Consider the following 15786-nt stretch of genomic DNA (forward strand, 5'->3'; position numbering starts at 1 on the left):
ACACACACACACACACACAACCTGCTGCATTGCAGTGGAGGAGGAGGAGGAGGGGAAGCCCACGCGTGTCCGTGGGGTGGAGGGGAGAAAGGGAATCTCCTTCCTGCAGCTCCCTCCTTCCCTCCTACTGTATTTTTGCAGCCATCCCTCTGCTTCGTCTCCCTTTTTTTTGCAGCAGGCTCTTGGGCACCCACAAGCACACAGCCCTGATGCTGCATGGCCCCAGGATCACCTGCTGCGTGTCATCAGGTGTGTGTGTGTGTGTGTGTCCTTGCCATGCCAAGATGAGCCTCTGCTGGGTCGCACCGCCATCACCACTAGTCCTTGGCATCAAGTCTGCTGGGCGATGCTTTGCAAGGAGACACCGCCCAGGTATCTCCAGATACTCACACTCACACCACCTGCCCTTGTTTAAGTACTGTATTTGAAGGGGTGTCATACTGAGGAGGGAGCAAGCTTGTTTTCTGCTGCTCCAGAGAATAGCAATGGCAATAGAATAGGACATGGAGCAATGGATGCAAGCTACAGGAAAAAAGATTCCAGCTCAGCGTTAGGAAGAACTTGTTGTCAGTAAGAGCTGTTTGATAGTGGAAGATGATGCTTCAGAGAGTGGTGAAGTCTCCTTTCAGGAGGTTTTTAAACAGAGGTTAGATGACTATCTGTTGAGGGTGCTTTGATTATGAGTTCCTGCATGGCAAGGGGTTGGGCTGGATGGCCCTTGTGGTCTCTTCCAACTCTAGGATTCTATGAAATAGAGCACCTGGTTTTCCCATCCAAGTACTAGCCAGGAGTGACACTACGTAGCTTCCAAGATCAGATGGGATTTGGAGTACAGTATTCGCACCTTCAGAGAGAAGTACAGAAAAATACAGTGTTTCTGTGCAGGGAAAAATATGGCAATTCTAAGTAAAGTTGGGGTGACATGCCATCTAGCGGGCATTGATCAGAATCCTATTTGACAAATAAAAATGGCTGCAATAGGGTGCAGGTGTGAATTTGGTGACGCTTATTTACATTTTCTGATCCCTTTTGAGCCAAAACTAGCATATATGGCATATTTCTCCCCCACAACCCTGTGAACATTACACAAAGGATCTTCATAGAATTCACACATCGCATACCACCATACTTTACATAACATGTGTAGCAGTACCACAGATACTTCAGATGGGACCAAGTACTGTACTACAACAGTTTGTTGCTGTGAACCTTCAAGCCACATCCGACAAAGGCGAACCTATCATAAGGTTTTCTTGGCAAGGGTTGCGCAGGGGGTTTGGCTGTGCCTTCCTCTGAGGCTGAGGGAGTATGACTGGCCCATAGCCAAGCAGGGATTTGAACCCTGGTCTCTAGAGATGTAGTCCAATGCTCAAACCACTACTATTAAGAGAGCTAGTGTTCCCTTGCACTTTTGTCTTTCAAATGGCTTTGTTATCTGTATTTATACATCTTCATTTTAGATATTTGAAATCTATGTATTTTTATGTCAGTTATTAGCTGCCCTGAATTTTTTTGAGAAGTCATCTCTGGATGCATTTTGGAAGAAGCTTTTAAGTGGTCTCTAGAAGGTTCAAAATGTCTTTGTTTACTTATGACAGGTTTTTGTGACCTGGTTGTTTTATTTCACATGGAGATGTTGTTAGTTTTGAATAAAATGTTTGCTGAAGCATGTTGAAGTGCTCCTTTTTATTTTGAGGGTAGGAACCAATCCCTAATATTTCCATTTTATTTCTGCCTCTAGTACCATATTTTCTGTCAAAGAAACAATACCCACAAACACATAAACTTAATGCACAGAAGCTGCACCATGGCAGTTAAAGCAGTGTCAAACTGGATTAATTCTGCAGTGTGGCAGCAGCCTGGGGCATGTGTGAGTATGTGTATGTGTGCCTTCAAGTCATTTGTTGACTTACGGCAAACCCATCAATTTCATAGGGTTTTCTTAGACAAGGAATACTGAGAAGTGGTTTTGCCAGTTCCTTTATCCAAAATCGCACATACAGCTCCTGACAATGACAGTAAGATCAGCCATGAACTAATTTGATAAATACTGAACACGAGCTGAAATGGCAACACACAATAGATCCTTGGTATCTCCTGTGGATACTAAAATCTGTGGATGCTCAAGTCCCATTAAATATAATGGCGTAGTAAAATGGTGTCCCTTATCTCTGGCTTTGCTTCGTGAACGAAGATTCAGGAAGGACTCATGATCCCACGCTTTGTACAAGCGCGTTGGTGACTAAAAAGGCCAATCCAGGACAAACAGGTCCGGTTGCAGAAAGCACAGCAGAAGGTCTCCTTGGGTGATGTTTCTGGGTTGTGGTTCTTTCTGCGTTGTCGTTTCTCTTTGAGACTCGTGGCAAAATCAAGGTTTGCTTTTTGGAACTTATATATTTTAAAAATATTTTTAAACCATGGATGCTTGAGTCCGTGGATGAAAAAGTCTGAGTATATGAACGGCCAACTTTATTTGCCCTCTGTGAATACTGTCCCACCCAGTAGGAAGGGATGACACTCTTGACATCTCCTCTCTCCAAACTATAAATGAAGAGTTGAGATTCAGCCACACCGGCCCCAGACACGCTTGTCTCTGGCTTGAAGCATCAGAGCTCTGTCTGCAGGGTTCAACTCCTCTTTGTCTCTGCATACTGGTGCTTATGTATGGCATGCAAACATGCTTTAGCTTTCAATATGACATGCAACTTAATTAAGCAAACATGAGACTGCCTTGCCAACACGGGAGCCATCTGTCAGGAGTTACAGTTCAGTCTCTCATCTCGTGTTTCAAGGAGCCCCTTAACTTAGATGTTGACAGTTTTGGGAGGCTGACAAGACAGCAGATGGGGAGTCCATATCAGCTGGCATCATCGCTGCCGTGTAAACACATTGGCAAAAGGGGGGTGAGATGTTTGCTGGGGAGGTGAACAAGGTTTTGGCACACAAGCAGGACTAGAATGGGATTGTTTTTGTTAACTGCCCTCAGGTTGACTCTGATGTATGGTGACCCTATGAAAGAGAGACCTCCAAGTCACCCTGACATCAACAGCCCTTCTCGGGCTCAGGGCAACCATGGCGGGTTCTAGACCGCTGCTTTGAGGCGATCTGCCGCCACCGCCGCTTGCTCCGTGCAGGAGCCGCAGCAGCCATACCGCGCAGCTCCCGCGTGGAGCAAAAAAGAAGCTCCAAAATGGAGCTTCTTTCCGCGGCGCACTGATGACGTCGCGAAGCGCCAAGGGCACATTCATGACGTCATTAGCGCCGCGCGACGTTCGGACGCTCAGCGTCCGATACGTCAATATGGCGCCGGCCATGTAGAAGGGCCGGCGCCATATTGTACAGACACAGTCCATATTAGACTCCTGCGGACGTCCCAACTGCCGGTGTGTAACCGGCCCATAGCTTCCTTGGTTGAATCTTTTGTTGTTAGGTTGCTTGTGAGTCAATCTTGACTCATGGTCACCTTGTGTATGAGCCATCTCCAAGCCCCCCACCCTTTACCTCCCTGCTCAGGTCATGCAGGCTCAGGCCCATGGTCTCTCTGGATGAGTCTATCTGGCATGCGGTCTTCCTCTCTTTCTACTGTCTTCTACCTTCCCCAACATCACTGTCTTTTTCTAAAGACTCGTGTCTTCTCAGGATGAGGCCAAAGTATGACAGCCTCAATTTAGTCATCTTGGCTTCCAGGGAGAGTTCTGGCTTGCTCTGTTCCAGGACCCATTTATTTGTCTTTTTGGCTGTTCATGGTATCCTCAGCACTTAGAAAACAATCTTGCTGCATCCTTAGTATGACACTTCTTCAGATATTTAAACAGGGCTAATATATCACTTCTTAACCTTGTCTTCTCCAGGCTAAACATACTCAGCTCCCTAACTCGCTCCTCATAGGACATGGTTTCCAGACCCTTTACCATTTTAGTCACACTCCTTTGGATATCCTCCAGCTTGTCAATGTCTTTTTTGAATTGGGGCACCCAGAACTGGACACAGTATTCCAGATGACCAGCTAGAGTAAAAATCCAGTTTTCCCTCCTTAAACTTCACTGCATTTACTGCAGACATGCTGCAACAACCTGACACCAAAACATGTGTGTTTCTCCAGCTGTTCTTCATCATGTTCCTAATGCCAATGCTGCCAAAACATTTCATCTACAAAGGAGATGAAGGAAAAGGGGACCTGGCAGGCATAAAAAGACTTTATAAAAAGGAGCTTACTTGTCAGAGGATGTTTTTAGCAGCACTGGAAAGATGATGCAGGGCTGGAAAAAGACTTTCAGGATTTTGTTGCAGCAACATGCTTGCAATAAACAGACATGCAAGAAAAACCTGAGGAGGGAAACAATGGGAATCTATCCCAGTTGATCCTGCTGCAGTTATGTATGCCTACCTGCAAATGGCAAGGTAAACAGTAGCTGCCTCCAGGATAGAAAAATGGAGAAATGGGGAAAAGAAGATAAGCCTACCTTATCAGCTTGTTTTACAAAACATAGATCTAGCCACTAAAATAGAAATCATACACCAATCATACACTGGTGAAAGAAAAAGCCAACTCTAGCGGCATTTTGGAAAACATTTTCAAGTGGTTTAAGATTCCAAACATTTTTATTTATGCCTTACCTAATCTAGTTGTTTCATTTCACATGAGCATATTGTTAGTTTTGGATTAAAAATTGCTGAAGCATGTGGTATAGAAAGCTATCACTATTCTTTCCATACTACAGGCCTGCTGGTTTCTGTGTACACTACTTAGTAAAGGTTGGGTATCTTGTAACAGATAAATAATAATTTGGCTGAAAAACAAAAATCTAGAGCCATTCTTCCTAAAAACTCCCTCTCCCTTGAGAGATACAGACAGAGAACAGAGAAGGCAAGGAAGAAGGTAACATTTCCCCAATGCTTTTTTGTTACTGAAATCAGGAGGGGAAAGGGGAAAGAACTTAACAGTATTTTTAGGCGAGTTATTTCTGTATGAGCCTCTGTGGATTTTAATCCACTTCTTTGGGTCCACTGATCATCTAACCACAGATTCTTGTTGCTGAATGCCTACAAGTCATTTCCAACTTGAAAGAACTGGCAAAACCACTTCTGTGTATTAGAAGGAACTGCACCACAGTGGGTGGGAATTTATAAACTTTTCAGATCCTTCACTATAGAAATAATCTGAAACACTGGGTGCATCTGCAGTTTGACACCACTTTAAGTGCTGCAGCTCCATACTATCGTATCCTGGGATTTGTAGTTTTACAAGTTCTTTAGCCTTATCTGTCAGAGTGCTGCTGCCTCACCAAATTACAAAGCCCAGGATTCTGTAGGATGGAGCCATGGCAGTTTAAGTGGTGTCAAACTACATTATTTCTAGAGTATAGGTGTAGCTGGTGTGGAGCAAATTAACCTTTTGTGCCTAAAGACATTTTAAAAATGGGTTTGCAATGCAATGAATATTTTATTCTACTTCAGGATCAGTCTTTCTTATTGATTCAGTTGAGACATGGAATTGAACTTGCATTTACAAATCTGTACATTGGTCTCATGGATTCCAAACACAGAACTCCCCCCCAAAGCAAGAGAAAGAGCCCAGGGTTGGCAGGTCTGAGCAGACTAAATACACTAGAAGTGGGCAGAACTACTGAAGAACTGCAAATACAGCCTCGTGTATTTCTTTCCTTCCTATTTTCCACATTTACAGTTCCAAAGTGCATAGTTGCTAGCAGCTGAGGTTAAAGGATAGTCTTTTCAAAAACCTGTAATAAATAAATAAGGAAATTAAAGTATTTTTCAAAAGGGAATATTTGTTCCAGTAAGGCCTTTTGGAGCCAGTTTTGTCGAGAACATGAGCGAACCCAAGAGCTTTCTCTCTGTGTAAAGATACCCTTCATACCAAGTTCGATGTGGGGCTTCTATGATTTCATCCCTATCATACAGTACCAGGGCTCTGACATCACAAGCCTCAATGTTGTGGTTCCAAAATATACAGAGGGAAAGTGCAACTGTCATTTCTAATCTGCCACTAAAAGACCCCAAACAATCCCACCATCTCAAAATGCCAAAAAGCCAGAGGCCAGCTTCTCAGTGATTCTTCATCCTGGGTTCTCACACAAATCCACACTAGCTCTCCTTCTTGGACTTCACTCGTTTTGGCTGCTCAGGGGGAAGGATTCTCTAACAAACTGCCGGCACATTGGGCACTGTTGGAAGTATGTGACACACTCGTTGCACAGACAGGTGTGCCGGCACGGGAGGAGAACCCAGTTGATGGCCCGGTTCTGGCAGACAATGCAGTCCTTGCTGTTTTCCTCTGGTGTTTCTGGCTCATCCTCAGCCAGCCCAGCCTTTTCAAGCAGGACGTGGTCCTCGGCTTCCTGTCCTGGGGAAGGACTGCTCAAAGGTGCTGTGCTGCTGTTGGCAGACATGAAGAGTTGCTGAGGATGGCACGGGGAGAAAGAGAAAAGCCAAACATTAGGAAGATAAGAAGCAACCTTATACAGTGGGTCCTTAGCATCTGCTGGCGTTAGGTTCCAAGACCCTCCTGTGGATGCTCAAATCCTATTCTATTGCATACAAAGGGGTAGTAAAATGATGTCCCTTCTATACATGGCAAAAAAGTTTGCTTTTTGTAATTTATGTATTATTTGAATATTTTGAAGCCATGGATTGTGCAATCTCTGGATAAAGAATCTATAGCTATGGAGGGCTGACTGTACCAATGGCCCATTCATACTACAGAATTATAGTGCTATTATTCCTCTTCAACTGCCATGGCAACATCCCTTGGAGACCTGGGATTGGTAGTTTAGAGAAGAGTTGTTGTCAGTTGTCCTTCTCCTCGTTTTCTGACATGCCCAGCCTCGGCCTTTCTTGCCATGGCAGGGGAACATGAGAAGGATTTTATTATTATTATTTATATTTATTTTATTTTTCAGCACATATAAAACACAAATTCCACTTACACACATCATCTATCCTACCCTCTTCCCACCCACCCCTTTTAATGTGAATTCACTCATTCTCATCGACTTCCTAATAACATAAAACAATAATTAATATTCACTTTCCCTTACACCAGTTGATTATCCTCTTATACCCCTTTCCCATAACCTCTTTTGGTAAGGGAGTCATTTCTTTTATGACTTTTTTGACTTCAGAGAGCAAAATGATACTTGGCTCATTTTGAGATGTAAAATAAAAAAGAATGAATCCCAAGCCTTACCTTGAGATCATGAAACTGACCCTGGGTCAGAAGGAGATACTGATACAGTATCCTGCAGGATAGCCTGTAGCTGTCATCAGGTACGTGAATTACGGACACCATAGAAATCTTTAAAACAAAGAAGAAAAAACCCTTGCTTTCAGCAACGTTTTCTTTATAGATCAAGCAACCCCCAAATCACATGACGGAGCAGTTTAAAAAAATAGAAAAGGAAAGTAAAATAACTTAAAACTTCTTAAAGGCGTTGTTACATGCCTTCAAATCAACACTGACTTATGGCAACTCTCTCCTAGGGGCTTCTTGGCAAGATTTATTATTCAGAGGATTGCAATTGGCTTTTTCAGGGTGTGACTTGCCCAAGGTCCCCTGGGGGTTTCTAAGACTGAGTGGGGATTCTAAGTTTGGACTCCCAAAGTCCTAGTCCAACACTCAAACCACAGACAGACCATGCGAGCGCTCTCCGACGCTTTAAATACAGACCAATTTAATGAGAGCCACCATGACATAGTGGTTTGAGTGCTGGACTACAACTCTGGAGACCAGGATCCTAATCCCAGCTCAGCTGTGGAAAGCCCACTGGAAGACCTTGGTCAGGTCACATGCTCTCAGCCTCGGGGGAGGCAATGGCAAACCTCCTCTGAACCAATCTTGCCAAGAAAACCATGCAATAGGTTCACCTTAGGATTGCCTTATGTCAGAAATGACTTGAAGGCACACAAAAAACAACAACACTAACAAATACACAAAGCTGTACAGCAACAGTGGGGAAGAACCAACACCCTTGGAAACCAAAGGGAATATTTAAGCAAATACAGGTTGAGTTTCCCTTATGTGAAATGCTTGTTACCAGAAGTGTTTTGGATTTCAGAATTTTTTGAATTTTGGCATATACATAACATGGTATCTTGGAGACAGGACCCAAGTCTAAACATGACGTTCATTTATGTTTCGTATACACCTTGTACAAATAGCCTGAAGATAAATTTATAGACAATATTTTAAATAATTGTGTGCATGAAACAAAGTTTGTGTACACTGAACCATCAGAATGCAAAGATGTCACTATCTCAGCCACCCACATGGACAATTTTGGAATATTTCAGATTTCAAGATAAGGAAAACTCAATCTATATTTAATACAGTTTTAAAGCCATGAGCTATCTTTCACATCCTTCTGTATCCAACAGGTTTAGAAGCCTGGTCTCTTTCTGTCTTCAACAGTGATTTTTCCAAATACAGTTTGTGCTATTCTTTCCTTTTCTTTTTCTTTTTCAAGATAGAGATTACTTACAATGTCATATATTTCTCTGTTGTCTTCATCTGCCAAGGTCAGAAGCGCTACCAGCGGATACCGTGATCGAGGCACTGGGCCAAAATCAGTGATTTGTGCCTCTTCTGGTAACTGACAATGCTTCTCCTCTTTGTCCATCTTCTTTATGCTTTGTTTGTGTCAAGGAACTTTCACTCTGTAGCCACAAGTGAAGACAAATGCCATTTGGGTGCCAGCATGTTCTTGGATACATGCACAAGGCAAGAACAGAAATAAATAGCAGTCGAGCTCTTTGTCTAAGACACCAATGCGCCTATGATCTAGAGTGGCTCAACCTGGCACAGAAAAATTGTTTGTTTTCCTCCTGTCCTGGATAACAATTTGCTAGCACAGATTTTAGAAATAAATCTATTTAGCACAGAATCTAGTGTAAAATTCAGCTTCTAATAGCCTGAGTGTTCCTTTTTTTGTTGTTGCTGAAAGTGTTACCAGTCTTTATGGCTGTAAATAGCCACACTGGTGTTGACTGGGAGATCTGGGTAACTTACAGTCTCCCCAGTAGTAACTTCCCTGAGCAATGCTTTTCAATAATCAAGGAATGTGGCTTTAGTGCTTTGCATAAACTGCCCTTCCCATGACTTCAAGAAACAGAATACAGTAATTAAATAGGCTCCTTGGCTTTCCATGTTCAGGACCTGGAACAATGGATGCAAGCTACAGGAAAAAAGATTTCACCTCAACATTAGGAGGAACTTCCTGACAGTAAGAACTGTTTGACAGTGGGACACATGGAGTGATGGAGTCTCCCTCCTAGGCAGTCTTTAAACAGAGGCTTGATAGCCATCTGTCGGGGTGCTTTGATTGAGAGTTCCTGCATGGCTGGGGGGTTGGACTGGATGGCTGATCAACAGCAATCAGAGGACTGTTCTATATTCCTCTAATCAGCTGTTTAGTGGTGGTAGAACAATAAGTTAAGCAGAAAAACAAAGATAATTTACTCCAAAACTTCAGGATTTTCATCTTGCATTTGATTCTATGTTTAAAAAAACTTTAATTTACTTACACTATTCATTTCTAAAAGCCATAGCAAAAGTGTTAAACTGAGAGCCACTCCCAGTCTAGGGTAAAAAAAAAATCTACAAGGCTCAACAAGTAGACATTAAAAGTTTTATTTTGAAATATCCAAACAGGGCCAAAATGTTATGGCTCTGAGGTCACTAGCTGCTCAACCTCTCAAGCCTGGTGTTTCAACTGCTCTTTGCAACCCTAGGGGCTGCTTGTAACCTTTGTGCCTTCAAGTCGTTTCCAACTTATGGCAATCCTAAGGTGTACCTATCATGGGGTTTTCTTGGCAAGATTTGTCCAGAGGAGGTTTGCATTGCCTTCCCTTGAGGCTGAGAGTGTGTGACTTGCCCAAGGTCACCCAGTCGGTTTCATGGCCAAGCTAGGAATCAAAACCTGGTCTCCAGAGCCATAGTTCAACGCTCATACCACTATACCATGCTAGAGGCTAAAATCTTGCTTTTTTGTTTGTTTGTTAAGAAGCAGATGTTTTTAGGATACTACTTCTATCCAAGTAGAAGATAAGCAGGTTTGATGAAAGGATACTAATACTGTTCATGGTAGAGATACTCATTATACAGTGCATCCTCAAAAGCTTGTGGAGTTTTTATTCGAAAGCAATAGGCATGTTTCTGCAGAGCTTCGTGGAGCTTCTGAACGTTGCAACCCCAATAACAGGTAAGAAGACAATCTTCCAAACAGTCAAGTGACAGTGTGATACCACCTTGAGAAAAGGAAAAACAAAAACAAATTGATATTGAGATGCAAAGAAAACTGATTTGAAAGATCCAAAGAAAAGAGGTTGAGAGAGCAAGAGAGAGTTTGTTAACCTCATGTTATCGTGGTGTGGAGATGGCATTCTTAGAAGATTATCCTCAGATCTTTCAAGCTTTAAGGGCAATTCAGGTAATAAAAACCAATGATAATGCTCAAAAACCAGGCTGATGTTAAAATATTTTATTCCTGTAAGGCTCAGCTTAGTTCTAAGCACTTTTAGAATTCATCTTCTAGAAAAGTACATGAGCCCAAAATATGCCATTAATGTGATCTGATTGTGGTGAAGCGCTGGACTAAGACTTGGGTTCAAATCCTCATTCAGCTCTGGAAACCTACTGGGTGAGTCAAACTCTCTCATCTTAAAAAAAGGCAAAGGCAGACCCCTTCTGAAGAAATCTTGCCAAGGAAATCCTTTGATCAATGTAAAAGCACAAAACAATAAGAAATACACATGGACAGTATCTGTAGTTTGCACCATATCTTGTTAGCTTTCCAGCACTAAGGACAGAAAATTGTGCATCCATGAGACTAGCAGCATGTGCTGTATATTTGTCATTATTAATTACCATCTAGTGTGCTTTGACTAGTGGTGACCCCATGAATAAGAGAACCGTTATTCATAGCCCTGCTCAGGTCTTGCAAACTATGGGCTGTGGCTTCCTTAACTGAGTCAATCCACCTGTAATGCAATCATGTTGCATGCAGATACACCTACTCTGAAGTAGGTTCCACTGAGTTCAGCTGGACTTACTCTCAGGTAAATCAGTTAAGATTGGAATTTTAGGATGCTTCTCACAAATTACAGATCTTATTTCAGTCAGAGTTATCATTGTTCTTATGTGAAGTCAAGGTGACTATGACCCAATCTGTCAGTGACTCAATCTGTCTTGGCCAGATTTACTCAGAGGAGATTTTCTCTCACCTTCCTCTGGGGCTGAGAGACTATGACTTGTCAAGGTCCTCTAGTGGATTTCTATTGCTGAGCGGAGATTTGAAGCCTGGTCTCCCACAGTTCTAGTCCAATACTCAACCACACTGGCTCTCCAGGTTTATAATGCAAAGGTAAAAATCCACTGGCTTGTGTGTGTATATGTGCTTTCAGGTCGCCTGTTGATTTATGCCAACCTCACTAATTTCATAGGGCTTTCTTAGCTAAGGAATATTCAGAGGTGGTTTTGCCAGTTCCTTTCTCTGAAATATAGCATACAGCAGGTGGATTACTCGCTTACATTATAAATAACTTTCCTCCACTTTCTCTCCTTTTACATAAGAACTAGTGTCAAAAAAGCAACGCCTCTGGATGGAAATATCCATTTTGAGATGAGCTGCCCAAATCAAGGAAGCTGTTTTTTTTGTAGTAGCAAATTTAATCCAAGTTCTTTCAGTGGGTAAAGTTTAACAAGAAGAGTTACAACTGGTAAATTAAAGGATAAGGGTTGCTATGGCAAGGAGCAAAGGGTGGGAAAAGGCCTGTGAATAATGGGGGGAAAATTCAATATACTGACTTGCAGCTGAAGCTACTGTCAGGTTTTTGATTTCCAAGCTGAATGGATTCTTCACTTGCCGCATCTGTTTCTGGGACACTTTTCCACTCGATTCTGCTTCTTCCGAGTTTCTCAGAATCACAGGAACATCCCACCCAAACCTAAAAAGTATGAGAAAATAATAAAATTGCAAAGGTTAGTACAGTATTAATAGAAATAAAGTGTTTTGAGGCATAAACCATATTGAAGATGGAGCAAGCTTGTCTTCTGCTGCTCCAGAGACTGGGACACTGCAATCGATGCAAACTACAGGAAAAGAGGTTCCACCTCAACATTAGGAAGAATCTCCTGACAGTAAGAGCTGTTTGACACGGAACACTCTCCCTTGGAGAGTAGTTGAGTCTGTTCTTTGGAGATTTTAAAACAGAGGCTGAATGGCCATCTGTCAGGAGTGCTTTGATTCTGAGTTCCTGCATGGTACAGGGTTGAACTAGATGACCCTTGGGGTCTCTTGCAACTCTATCGTTCTACGATTCTGAATATTAACACTAATAATAGTTCAATTTTATTTGAATGCTCTTTTTTTGTAGGTTTCTAAATGCATTGTTCTTTTAAATTATGAGCCACTTTGTGTCCCAATTCTGAGGCAAAAGCAGCATACTACTATAGTGGGCCCTTAGTATGCATTGGGATTTGGTTCCAGGATCCCACTGTAGATACCAAAATCCGTGGATGTTCAAGTCACCGTAAATACAACGGTGTAGCAAAATGGTATCCCTTACATAAAATGGCAAAATCAAGATTTGCTTTTTGGAATTGATATATTTTAAAAATATTTTCAAGCTGTGGATCCTTGAATCTGTGGATAAAAAAAAATCAGAACCAGTGTATTAGATTTAGTTATAATTGATTAACAATATATATCAGAACCAGTAATAGAGCTTCTGTCTTAAAGGTGTTAAGAGGGGGATGGAAAGTAGAGTTGAAAATGTTAGGTTAGCTGTAGCTTAGACTGGAGGGTTAGCATAGAGGGGGGTAAGTGGAATATGTTAGTGAGAAGGACTTGGGAACTGTCTGGTATTCAAGGCTAACTGGCCTGGGAGAGAAGTGGGAACTCTGGGGATGTGTGTATGTGCTATTTGGGCTGAGGAAGGAGGGGTTGGCTTAGGGAGGAGCGATGGGCTTTAAAGTGAGGGAACCTTTCTTTATGCTTTAGATTTTGCTTCAGTAAACTTCTTTCCTTTTGAATGAGTTTTTTTTGTGGAACCCAGGTCTGACATTCACAGATCTCACAGTGGATATGGAGGGGCGGCTCTACTACAGTCGGCCCTTCTTATACACGGATGTTTTATACACGGATTCAAGCATCCATGGTTTGAAAATGTTCCAAAAAAGTATACATTTCAAATATCAAGCCTTGATTTTCCATTTTTATAAGGGACACTATTTTGCTGTGTCATTATATTTAATGGGAGTTGAGCATCCATGGATTTTGTTGGAACCAAACCCCAGCATATAACAAGGGTCCACTGTACTACCATCACTACTACTACTACTACTATTATTATTATTCATAAGGTTTATTCATAAGCGCTGTAAATTTACACATCACTGTACAAAGTCATCAATTAAGCAAATACTAAAAATAAAAATAAAGACCTGCCAGAGGCATACCTTCTAAGAGCAAACAATTACAGGTAATACATATATTAAAATCAAAACAGTAATATATAAAACCAAACTGATCCAAGTTATTAATGATCATCATGATAACAATAACAACTCCTCAAATATTTTAGCACCATGGACAGCTATGGCTGCATCTGCACTGCAGAAAGAGTGCGGTTTGTCAGCACTTTAAAAGCCATGGCTCCATCCTATGCAATCCTGGGATTTCTGATTTGTTGTGGAGCTGGATGTCTCTGACAGAAAGGGCTGAATAGTTTGCAAAACTACAAATCCCAGAATTCTGTAGCACTGAGCCACGGCAGTTAAAGTGACTCTGGATTATTTCTGCAGGGCAGGTGCAGCCCAAGGCAAGGCGAACGCAGCCAACGCAAGAACCCAAAGTGTGTGGCAAGGCTGAGTCTGCGCTCCACATGGAAGGGCTTTCCCATCTATCATGGTTTGTTCGGTTCATCTGTCTGCCGCCGTTCTCCCAGGAAGGGACCCAAAGCAGCTCAGAGGAAAACATTTTTAAAAGTCTCGGTAAAAAAAAGAATCAAAACAATAGAAATTGTCTCTATGCAAAAGAAAATCATAATGAAGATATACAAAAATGCCCATGGCTCCTTACTTCCCCAGACAATCTTGGGATTTGCAGTTTGCTGAGGAACCACAGCTCTCTGGCATAAAAGGCTAAAGACATCCATAGAATCCATAGAAGCAGAAGAGACCACAAGGGCCCTGATCCAGTCCAACCCCCTGCCATGCAGGAAATCCCAATCAAAGCACCCCCAGCAGATGGCCATCCAGCCTCTGTTTAAAGACCTCCAAGGAAGGAGACTCCACTACACTCCGAGGAAGGAGTGTGTTCCACTGTTGAACACCCCTTACTGTCAGGAAGTTCTTCCAAATGTTGAGGTGGAATCTCTTTTCCTGCAGCTTGCATCCATTGTTCTGGGTCCTGTTCTCTGGAGCAGCAGAAAACAATATGATATCCCTTTAAGTATTTAAACAGGGCTATCATATCACCTGTTAACCCTCTCTTCTCCAGGATAAACATCCCCAGATCCCTCAGTCCTTCCTCATAGGACATGGTTTCCGGACCCTTCACTATTTTAGTCACCTTCCTTTGGACACATGGCTCCAGTTTCTCAACGTCCTTTTTAAATTGTGGAGCCCAGAACTGGAGACAATATTATTCCAGGTGGGGCTTGACCAAAGCAGAATACAGTGGCACTATGACTTCCCTTGATCTAGACCAGGGGTAGGCAACCTGTGGCCTGTGGGCCGGATGTGGCCCGGCAAGGCCTTGGGACCGGCCCCAGCCCAGTCCTGCCACCAATTGCTGCCGGGGCCTTTGGCCACTTGCGCGAGGGGCAAGGGGGGCAATTGTCTATAGAAGCCTCAGAAACATGCATTTATCTTAACATTTTTTTTGTAAAAAATCCATTTTTTAAAAAAGTGTCCTCCATTTGAAAATGTTGTCCTACATTTGTCCCGGTTTATTTATTTAATTAATTTTTAAAAAAAATTATTTAATTATTTATTTTTTGGCTTCGGCCCCCCAGTTGTCCGCGGGACAGCAACCCGGCCCCCGGCTCAAAAAGGTTGCCTACCCCTGATCTAGACACTATGCTTCTATTGATGCAGCCTAAAATAGCATTGGCCTTTTTTGCTGCCGCATCGCACTGTTGACTCATGTTCAACTTGTGGTCTACTTGGACTCCCAGATCCCTTTCACATTGTTTGTGAGCATCTTACATGAATGGTGCTATATAAACAACAACAAGAATGATGATGATGATGATAAAGACGTCACAAAACTACAAATCCCAGGATTCCAAGCACCCCTTCGCCCTTCCACTGACCATCCCATGACCAGGCCGCTGGTGACCAGGAAGCAAAGAAACACGACGGAGATGGAGAAGAGCGGCGAATACTCGTACAGCGCCACCAGGAAGGCGGCGGCCATCGGAGAAGAGAAGGACGAGCTGCTCCAAAGCCGGTTCAGCCCACCATTTTACTCCTTTTGTTGTCAACTAGGAGCGCATGCGCCTATTGTTCGCGCATGCCTGCCGGGAGTAAGTGAAGCCGCTGCCCTTCCTTCCTTTGCCCTTTGTCAAAAAGTGCGCATGCGTCTAAACTCCACGCATGCTCAGTAGGGGTTACGGAAGCCGCTGCCCTTCCTTCCTTGCCCTTTGTTTAGACGTGCGCATGTGTCTAAATTCACGCATGCTCACTAGGTGTTAGGGAAGCCGCTGCCCTTCCTTTCTCTACGTTTTGACAAGCGGGGGAGAGCGCATGCGCGTATTCGCAAGTAG

At 42.8% G+C, this 15786-nt stretch overlaps 1 protein-coding gene across 1 annotated transcript; it reads right to left on the minus strand.

Annotated features, from left to right (window-relative positions):
* Positions 1–4882: 4882 nt before the first annotated feature.
* On the minus strand, positions 4883–15497 carry CGRRF1 (cell growth regulator with ring finger domain 1). Its single transcript, XM_042446916.1, has 6 exons — positions 15334–15497; positions 11822–11961; positions 10086–10263; positions 8499–8646; positions 7208–7315; positions 4883–6419 (listed from the first exon to the last, which is right to left on the minus strand). The coding sequence occupies exons 1-6, from the start codon at positions 15435–15437 to the stop codon at positions 6126–6128; spliced, it is 972 nt and encodes a 323-aa protein (XP_042302850.1). The 5' UTR covers positions 15438–15497; the 3' UTR covers positions 4883–6125.
* Positions 15498–15786: the final 289 nt, after the last annotated feature.

Source organism: Sceloporus undulatus, chromosome 1 (genome assembly GCF_019175285.1).
Source record: "Sceloporus undulatus isolate JIND9_A2432 ecotype Alabama chromosome 1, SceUnd_v1.1, whole genome shotgun sequence".
In the NCBI taxonomy this organism is placed as follows: Eukaryota; Metazoa; Chordata; class Lepidosauria; order Squamata; family Phrynosomatidae; genus Sceloporus; species Sceloporus undulatus.

Coding starts and splice junctions, on each gene's coding strand:
- CGRRF1 (XM_042446916.1), bottom strand. CDS start 15,437: ATGGCCGCCGCCTTCCTGGTGGCGCTGTACGAGTATTCGCCGCTCTTC. Junction 11,962..15,333: donor AGCGGCCTGGTCATGGGATG/GTCAGTGGAAGG, acceptor CATACTTTTTAG/GTTTGGGTGGGATGTTCCTG. Junction 6,420..7,207: donor GTCAGTTTCATGATCTCAAG/GTAAGGCTTGGG, acceptor TGCCATCCTCAG/CAACTCTTCATGTCTGCCAA.